Source organism: Anguilla anguilla, chromosome 6, assembly GCF_013347855.1.
Source record: "Anguilla anguilla isolate fAngAng1 chromosome 6, fAngAng1.pri, whole genome shotgun sequence".
Classification (NCBI taxonomy): Eukaryota; Metazoa; Chordata; class Actinopteri; order Anguilliformes; family Anguillidae; genus Anguilla; species Anguilla anguilla.
The window spans coordinates 43,476,771-43,486,713 of record NC_049206.1 but is presented as its reverse complement, the minus strand read 5'-3'; the positions used below and the strand labels follow the sequence as shown (position 1 = coordinate 43,486,713).

At 44.0% G+C, this 9,943-nt stretch overlaps 1 protein-coding gene across 1 annotated transcript; it reads right to left on the bottom strand.

Annotated features, from left to right (window-relative positions):
* Positions 1-913: 913 nt before the first annotated feature.
* Positions 914-8,054, bottom strand: myh6 (myosin, heavy chain 6, cardiac muscle, alpha). The gene has a single exon (XM_035420786.1). The coding sequence runs from the start codon at positions 8,000-8,002 to the stop codon at positions 2,204-2,206; it is 5,799 nt and encodes a 1,932-aa protein (XP_035276677.1). The 5' UTR covers positions 8,003-8,054; the 3' UTR covers positions 914-2,203.
* Positions 8,055-9,943: the final 1,889 nt, after the last annotated feature.

The window sequence follows — 9,943 nt, the reverse complement described above, 5'->3', positions numbered from 1 at the left end:
AAATTCTCAAACAAGGCTGGCTTACTTGGCCCATCAATAAGCGTATTTACAGTGTAGCTGTTTGATATTCCATGTGTGACGGGATCGTAAAGATCCACCTTTTCAGATTCTGGAAATTACATTGCAACCTTTTTCAGTACCCTTTTCCAAAAGTGTTGTATGATAGGCATTTCTCTCTGTGCATAATAATTACATCCTAACAAAAACAATTACTATTATGATATTAAAACTAAGCAACAACTCAAAGTAGCTGACAAATTAGATAAATGCAATACATGTGTAATAATATTTTTACTAAATAAAAAAGAAAAAAATGTCTATAATCCTTAACTTGACATTTCTCTCCAAATTTTGGAACACTGGATAATATGTTTTGGCTGATTCCATTGCTACAAAGTCCTCTGTCTGCTTATTTGCATGAGTGTCCACTAAATTGTCTGCTTCCAACCAGTGTTTCCATTCATTCTCAATCCACCAGTTTAGTGACATCTGATTTCCTCAGTAACCATCATGTGCAGCTGGCAGACTGAAGGGTCCCATCAACCAGGGGAGTCAATATTTTTATTAATGTTTTTTAAATTAAAAATATATTCCTATATATTTGTCAGCAGTTGACTTAGATGCTGTCAGTTAATTTCAGTTTAATTTCACCTCTTGTACATTTTAAGGGGGAAACAACAAGAGATAACTTTAATACAGTATGTTATTTTAAAGAGTTTTGTTTAAAATACTGTCAATACAATACAATTTCAATAAAATGACCATCTGACAAATATTCGTCTCCCAAAATGGGATACAGAAATAATCTTACCACATAGGGTTTTCTTTTTAGTTTATAATTAAAAGAAAATTAGTTTCTACCTTGCATAATAATTGGTCAGGCTAATAAGGAAATTAAAGAAATGAAGAATCATTTTAATGAAATACAATGTTTTTATTATCATATTTGTGAGAAACAGAACAACTTGCATGCTTAAAAATACATACTTTTCAATCAGAAATCTTTCCACAACAAGGGCCAGTGAGGTAATGTACTATCAAAGCAATTATTAAAAGTACAGCTTAAGCATTAGGATTCTACTAATGCTTTACTGTTGATTATATTGGTGTTTTTTAATCATTACAGCAGTAGGAAATATTGGTAACACGTTCTATGAATCAAACACATATTCCTTATAGCTATATGCAGGGTGGTTTATGATGCACTTATAATGCACTATAAACACAGCTAAAAGCATTCATAACAACTCATAGTTAATCATAACGATAATTTTATGATGATATATAAATCATTGCTATGACAAACTTAAAGACCAAAGGGTATAACATAGGGGTTTAACACATTATGCCCTTTGGACCAATAGTTTGTCATAGCAATGCTTCACATTATAAAGGCTATTATAATTACCTATAAGTTGTTATGATTGCTCATAGCAGTGACAGTAGTGTTTATAGTGCGTTATAAGTGCACCATAGGGCACTATAAATACATCTTTAAGGCATAATATATTTTGCATGGGGTTGTGCAGTGTCATATGACGAGATTGTGAATGTTACAGAAACAAATGTATACCATCTATTTCCAGTTTGCATAAAGGATGACATGAAACATTTCAGGTTCTGCATACCTTTAAAGCTCATTCAGAATTCACTGCATAAACCGCAACATTGAACATTATACATGCCAGCACTCCTTTACCCTTCACTAGAGGTCACAGTCATTTCTATTCAATCTTTCAGATGATCTGCCTTTTTTCATTTCCAAAGCAGCCGTCAGGAACACTCATAGTGATTAGAATTTAAGCAATTTGGTAGCTGAGTAAGATTGAGCCCTGAGGTGCATTAGTTAGTTACTCAGCTTAAAAATGGTCCTGAGCAGAGCACTATCTGATCATTGCTGCAACTGTTAAAAAAGAAACTGAAAACCAGGGTGCCAGGAAACTGGGTCAAGCATGTATAGTGTTGCACTGAGCATATCAAAGCAATGGCACTTTCCTTTTGAGGGTAGCTGTAAAACTAAAAAACCTATTCTGAAAAAAAACCAAGTAATAAAAAATGTATGAGAGCAAAATTATTTTGTACTCATAGCCTTATATATCATTGTATATTTGAACAATATTCTGGAATATTTTCAGTGGTGCATGCATTCAGAAGGTGTAATGGAGGGGAACACACATGGAGGAGAGAAGATAAGGATATTTTATCACTCATCGTGTGATTTTTTGCAGGGGCCATCCCTGGTCTTTGCACGGAGCTTGTTCACTTGAGACTCTGCAATGTCGGCCCGCTCCTCTGCTTCCTCCAGCTCGTGCTGCAGTTTCCGGAACTTTGCCAGGTTGCTGTTAGCCTGTTCCTCAGCCTCCTCAGCTGCCCTTTTGTAGGACTTCACCTTAACCTGCAGCTTGTCCACCAAGTCCTGGAGACGGGCCATGTTCTTGCGGTCCTCCTCGGTCTGGAAGGTGAGCTCCTTTATGCGGCGCTCATACTTGCGTACCCCCTTGATGGACTCTATGCCACGCTTCTGTTCTGCTTCCAGCTCATTTTCCAGCTCACGGATCCGGTCCTCCAGCTTCTGCAGTTGTTTCTTACCGCCCTTCATGGCAATCTGCTCAGCCTCATCCAGGCGATGCTGCAGGTCCTTGATAGTCTGCTCCATGTTCTTCTTCATGCGCTCCAGGTGAGCGCTGGTGTCCTGCTCTTTCTTCAGCTCCTCTGCCATCATGGCAGCATCAGTGATGGCCTTCTTAGCCTTTTCCTCAGCATTGCGACTCTCCTGCACAGTCTCCTCCACCTCATTCTGCAGCTGCATGATGTCTGTCTCATGTTTCTTCTTCTGGTTGATCAGGCTGGTGTTCTGGGAGTGCAGAAGCTGCATCCTCTCTGTGGCATCCGTTAGCTCCTGCTCTGCAAGCTTCCGCCCCCGGTCTGTCTGCTCCAGCATGGCTCTCAGCTCTTCCAGTTCCGCTTGCAGCAGGTTGTTCCTGCGCTCCACAAGGGTGATGTTCTCTTTCAGATCGTCGCTTGCATGGGAAACATCATCCAGCTGCAACTGAGTGTCCTTCAGGTAGGACTGGACAGCCTTGAGCTGCTTCTGGGCATCGGCAGCCTGCCTGTTGGCTTGGCTCAGCTGGATTTCCATCTCATTAAGGTCACCCTCCATCTTCTTCTTCACTCTAAGGGCCTCATTGCGGCTTCTAGTCTCTGATTCGAGAGAAGTCTGCAAGGATTCAATCATACGCTGGTAGTTCCTTTTAGCTTGTTCCATCTCTTCATCCTTCTCAGAGAGCTTTCGTTCAATGTCTGCCTTCACCTGGTTAAATTCCAGTTGAGCACGAAGGATCTTGCTCTCCTCATGCTCCAGGGAACCCTCAGCCTCTTCCAGTGCAGACTGCAGTTCTGTCTTCTCCTGCTCCAGCTGCTTCCTAATTTTCTCGAGCTCATGGGCACTCTTTCCTCCCTCACCAAGCTGGTCGGTCAGGTCTGAGATCTCCTCCTGCAAGTTTTTGTTTTCTCTCTTTGTGGTTTCCAGGTGATCGATGGCTTCCTCATATGCATTCTTCAGTTTGAAGAGCTCGGTACTGAGGGATCGGGCTTCCTTTTGGGATAACTCCAGCTCACACTGTGATTCCTCATACTTCTGCTTCCACTCTGAAAGGACTTTGTCAAATGCCCTTTGTTTCTTGTCCAGAGCTGCAGAGGCTGCATTCGATCTCTCAAGATCCAGCATTAGGTCCTCAATCTCATTCTGCAGGCGATGTTTAGTCTTTTCAAGCGATGAACACTTGGCATTCACCGCTTCAACTGCCTCTTCAGATTCCTGCAGCCTCTGCACTAGTTTTTTCTTAGCTTCTTCCAGCTCCTCTGTCCTCTGGATACCATCAGTCTCATACTTGGCCCTCCATGTGGATACCTCAGCGTTAGCCTTAGACAATGCTCTCTGCAGCTCTGCTTTGGCCTCCTGCTCTTCCTCAAACTGCTCTCTCAGTAGGTCACAGTCATGGCGGGCAGACTGAACTGCATGGGCAAGAGCATTCTTTGCTTTCACCTCTTCCTCAAGCTGCCTGCGCAGGTCTTCTAGCTGCTGGGTATAAGAGCTCTTGCCTCGGGTGAGCTGAGAGATTAGGGACTCCTTTTCTTCAAGCTGGCGGCTGAGCTCTCCATTCTCAGTCAGAAGCTTGGCCCTAAGCATGGTGAAGTCATTGAGGGCCCGCTGAGTCTCCTCAGCCTTGGTCTTGTGCTCGTTCATCTGGTCCTCCAGAGTGCGGCTCAGCTTTTCCAGGTTGGCTTTAGCTTTGATAACGCTCTCCATGTTGGAGGCCATGTCATCTAGCTCCAGCTTCAACTCGCTCTTTTCCTTCTCCAGTTTCTGCTTGACACGTTGTAGATTGTCAATTTGTTCTCCCAGCTCCGCCACACTGTCTGCATGTTTCTTCCGCAGTGTAGCAGCAACAGTCTCGTGTTGTAGAGTGGACTCTTCCAAGTCCCTGCGCAGCTTCTGAAATTCTGCTTCTCTCTTTTTATTGAGCTCCACTTGGGAGGATGTTGCACCTCCAGCTTCTTCCAGCCGCTCACTGAGGTCCTCCAGCTCACGAGACAGATCTGACCGCTGCTTTTCCACTTTGGCACGGGCTGCCCGCTCAGCATCCAGCTCTTCCTCCAGCTCCTCAATACGAGCTTGGTTCTCCTTCAGTTTCTTCTGCAACTGAACACTGATCAGCTGTTCATCTTCCACCTTCCCACTAAGCTGACTGATTTCAAAGTCCTTCTTCTTCAGTTTTTCTTCAAGTTGCTGTTTATCATTCTCTAAATCCATCACATTCTCTTGGGTCAGTTTTACATCCCCCTCAAGCTTTCTCTTAGCACGTTCCAAGTCCATCCTGACTTTTTTCTCTTGTTCCAGGGAGCCTTCTAGGTCATCCACCTGTTGCTCAAGCTTAGCCTTAGCTTTAGCCAGTGTATTTGCCTTGTCTTCTTCAGTTTGAAGGTCATCAAGTGTCTGCTGATGAGCTTCCTGCAAAGCCTTCTTCTCCTTTGTCAACTTCATGATGTTTTCATCCTGCGAGGCCATTTCCTCAGTAAGGTTTTTGACTTTGTTCTCAATGGCATGCTTCTCTTTCTCAACCTTGGCTAATGTGAGCTCCAGGTCATCAATGTCCTTCTTTACCTCAGAGCACTCATCCTCAAGCTTGCGTTTCTTGGCAGTGAGGTCTGCATTCATCTCCTCCTCATCTTCGATTCGCTCCAATAATTCCTTGACCTTTGCCTCCATCTGGATCTTGCTCTTGATCAGCTGTTCACAGCGTTCCTCTGCATCAGTCAGTGTATCCTGTTCGGACTGCAGCTGGAGGTGAAGGTCATTTTTCTCTTGGAGAAGGGACACCATCTTCTCCTCCAGCTCTTTCCGTCTGCCCTCTGATTTTTCCAGAGCCTCCTTCAGTTGGTTGAACTCATCCTTCATGTTTGCCATTTCTTTCTCTGCCTCTGCACTCTTTAGCAGGGGTTTGATCTTGAAGTACATTTTCATCCAGGGCCAGTTCTTCACACTCAGGAATGATCGAAGGTTCCACTGGATAACCATTAATGCATCCCTGCGCTCCACAAGCTTCTGGAACTCTGCTCTCATAAGTAATGCACGGCCATTAGCCTGGATTCTTGTAATGATGCGTGCAAGCTGGTCATCCCTCATCTCCTCCAGTGTGCCCAGCAGGCCAGCTTTAAAGAAGACTTTAGTATGTCCAAAGCGGTATTGTGTGTGATCAATGTCCAGAGATCCCAGCAGTTTTTCTGCACTTTTCTTGCTGTCAATGAACTGACCTTCTGGAATAGCAGATGGATTCAGGATTCTGTACCTCTGCTTGAAATCACCATAGAGGACTCTGTTTGGAAAGCCCTTTCTACAGATCCTTATGCCTTCCAGCACACCATTGCAGCGAAGCTGGTGCATCACAAGGCAGTTGTCCATGACTCCTGGTGTCTTGCTTTCATTGGGGATCAAACAGCGCACAAAGTGGGGGTGAGTGGTCTTCAAGTTATTCATGAGCTTGTTGAGGTTTTCCCTGTGTAGGGCAGAAACAGTTTGGAAAGAAGACCCTTTCTTTTTGGCTCCTTTACCAGATTTGTCACCCCCATCAGTCCCAGCATAATTGGAGAACAGGGTACTAAGCAGCTTGAGGGAGGATTTCTGATAAAGCCCCACCACAGTTTCATTGAGTGGGTCTTTGTTCTTCACCAGCCAGCCTGCGATGTTGTAGTCAACAGTGCCTGCATAATGCATAAGGGCAAAGTGTGCCTCTGGCTTACCCTTCACTACACGTGGTTTCTGGAACATACTTGACTTACCTAAGTGGTTGTCATACAGCTTAGCCTTAAAGGTCTGGTCACTAGCCTTTGGGAACATGCACTCTTCCTCCAGAATGGACATGATTCCGAGGGGCTTTTCGATTAGATCGATACAAGCCTGTAAGTCCATGCCAAAGTCAATGAACTCCCAGTCAATTCCTTCCTTTTTGTACTCCTCTTGTTCCAGCACAAACATGTGATGGTTGAAAAACTGCTGCAGTTTCTCATTTGTGAAGTTAATGCACAACTGTTCAAACGTGTTGTAGTCAAAGATCTCAAAGCCTGCAATGTCCAGCACCCCTATGAAATGCTGACGCTGCTGCTTGGTTTCAAGGGACTGGTTGATCCTCACAACCATCCAGTTGAACATTTTCTCGTACACTGACTTAGCCAGTGCACCAATGGAATAGTAGACTTGATCCACATTTTGACCTTTGGTGACATACTCATTTCCGACTTTAACCCGTGGATGGCAGAGTCCCTTGACAAGGTCAGCAGAGTTCAGCCCCATCAGGTAGGCTGACTTGTCAGCAGACTCAGTGCCATCAGGCTCGCCCTGCTCCTCACGCTGCTTCTGCTTGAATTTCATGTTTCCGTAATGCATGATGGCACCCGTCAGCTTATAGACGCCCATCTTCTCCTCGGGCGTGAAGCCCAGCACATCAAAGGCACTGTCTGTGGCGATCAGTTCCTCTGAGTCATCGATGGATGCGACCGTCACCTCTCCTTGGGAGACATAAGCATAATCGTACGGGTTGTTGGTGATTAACATCATGTCCAGCAATTCTGGCTTTTTGTTGGATGTGATCTGGTAGAAAATGTGATAGTTCCTCTCAGATTTGAGCTGAAAGGTGACACGGGATTTCTCGAGTAGGTAGGTTTCTATGTCAGCAGAGGACAGCTTGCCACTTACTCCGAAATGAATGCGAATGAATTTCCCAAAACGTGAGGAGTTGTCATTTCTCACAGTCTTGGCATTGCCAAAAGCCTCCAGGGCTGGGTTTGCCTGGATAATTTGATCCTCCAGTGTTCCCTTGCTGGTATCCTTCTTTCCTCCTCCTGCAGCAGCAATGCTGGCAAAATACTGAATGACTCTCTTGGTGTTCACAGTCTTCCCTGCCCCGGATTCTCCGGTGATGAGGACGGACTGGTTCTCTCGGTCAGTTAACATATACTGATAGGCATTATCAGAAATGGAGAAGATGTGAGGTGGAGCCTCAGACCTCTTCTTTCCCCTGTAAGCTGCCACCACCTCTGCATCATAGACCGGTAACCACTTGTAGGGATTCACCGTCACGCAAAACAGGCCAGAGTAGGTGTAGATCATCCAGGCTGCATAACGCTCTTTGAGGTTAAACAGCACAGCAGGCTCATGGAGGAAAGTGAACATGGCCATGTCTTCAATTTTGTCAAATTTAGGTGGGTTCTGGGGGTGCACATCTGTCTCCTTGACGGTTACCGTTCTCCCATCCTCCGTGTTCACAGTCACCTTGCCCCCATCTTTGCTGGTGATCTGGCCCTTGACGTATTCCACTTTATCATCGACTACAAAGCACTCCGTCTTTATGTCAAAGGGCCTTGTCTGGGCCTCCAGGCGCTCCTTGTCAGACTTCCTCAGGAACGGAGCTGCTTTTCCAAACTCGGCCATGGTAGCATCACCCATCTTCGGAGTGTGAGGAAAGCTTTCAAAGGGAGAGAGCAGAGGACTTTTCTGAATGCAGAGGTTTGCTATAAGAACTCCAGACATCATGCAATGCTTATATAGGGAGGGCAACTGCCATATATGGTGGTAGCTGGTGGCACAAGGGGAAAAGTAAACTATTTTGGTCCTACATCAAGGAAAAGGGGTCAGTACAGGGACCTTTACTTGCTAATATCCAGTTTAGGAAAACATGCACCTCGCCTTATCTCCTCAGACCCATCCAGCCTCCTCACCCCCACTCCCACCACCTTCACCCACTAGACATTCCACACACCTCTGCAAAAGGAAGTCACTGACCTATCCTTGAGTTTTATTTTGAATAGAATTATTGGGCACAGGCAAAATTCATTTGAAACCACTCCTCATATTCCAAATCTGATTCCAACTTATGTCTAGATGACAGCTAGATAGGAGAATGGTGCGCAGGGCACAGGCTGTTACACATTGTTTGGCTGGATACACCATGAGTTAATTTTTGGAGACAGAGGGTGTCTGGCTCATCCCTCCTCCAAATGGCATTGACACCTGCCTATCAGACCTGTCACAGTGCTGGAGCTCACCCATGCTCAGCTCTGATCTTTAAATATCTCCACACACTAAGCAGCTCTTGCAACTGGTTTTACTGTAACTGAGCTGAAATAAGTCACGCAGGCATTGAGACTTTTATGCTTATTATACAGACGTTTCTAATGGTTTGATTGGTCATTTCGAACAATGCTATTTATAAATAAAAAGAAAAAACGTTAAAGTTTATAATTTGCATATTGAGGGGGAGGGCAAGCTATTCTGCTAAATATGTCCCAGAGGAGAAACACAGTGACCCTTGAGTAATTGCATACTTATCTTATTTAAACCTAAACATCCCTGCAAATAGTACTTCATGTTATTGGGCAATATACAGTATATAGTTTTAGTTTTAGCATTTCATCATCTTTTTATTCTTTTTAACTGATTAAGAGAAGGGATTTCCCAGCAATGATTTAATTAATATGAACATTTGATTTCTTTTTTCTCAGTATACAGAGTTTATTGTCAGTATCACCATGACCTGCTACCATTTGAGATCAGCTTTACATCAAGGCTCTTCAAGGTCCAAAGTACTGCAGGGTAGATTGTTGTAACCAAATGGTTTAATATTTTCTTAAATAATTATTGAGTCAAAAAAGAAGAAATTCTTCAAAGCATGAAACTTCAGAAATGTAAGAGTATAAATAAAACTCCTTCATCCTGTCTTGTTTAGTGCTAACTGGGTAGGGTTCAAGGAAACAGGCTCCATTGAAAATAATTGCGTGAGGCACCAGAATCAGTCTACAGTGGCCTAATAGGCCCTTTATTGTGTGCTCACAGAAGGAATACAGCTGGTGCATGTTTGCTTAATTTGGCTACACTTGATGATAACAACTCGCACGTAACTCACTGCCAATCCGCGGATTGCTGATAGCACAAGCTAGTGATGGCACAGTACTTCACTTTCCGGCGATGTCTCACTTACTGACATCTGAGGCTTTCCATAGCACCGTGCAGCTAAAACAGAGCAGAGCCTCAGCTCTGTGATAAGGTATTATCATAGGTTACATGGTATTTTTAAAACAGTTGATTTGCAAAGCATGCACCCTCTCAGAGAGACACCATGTGCCACATGCCCCTTCCACCGAAAGCAAACACCATTGTTCAGGAACGTATGTGAGATGCTGGCTTACAGTACCTTCAGCTTAAGATGCAATGTGACAATAAATACAAATACCTTAATTGCATCAACTGAAATGCATTACCATAGATTTGCTTGACTTTTTAATGTATAGGGATTTTGAATGTTGATTATATGTTTTCAGGGGTCAATCCAAAAATTTGGTTGTTCATGACATAGATAACAAGGTCATATAACCCGTTAAATATAAACTC

What these genes read in the sequence shown, in the direction of transcription:
- myh6 (XM_035420786.1), bottom strand. Translation starts at nt 8,002, where the DNA reads ATGGGTGATGCTACCATGGCCGAGTTTGGAAAAGCAGCTCCGTTCCTG.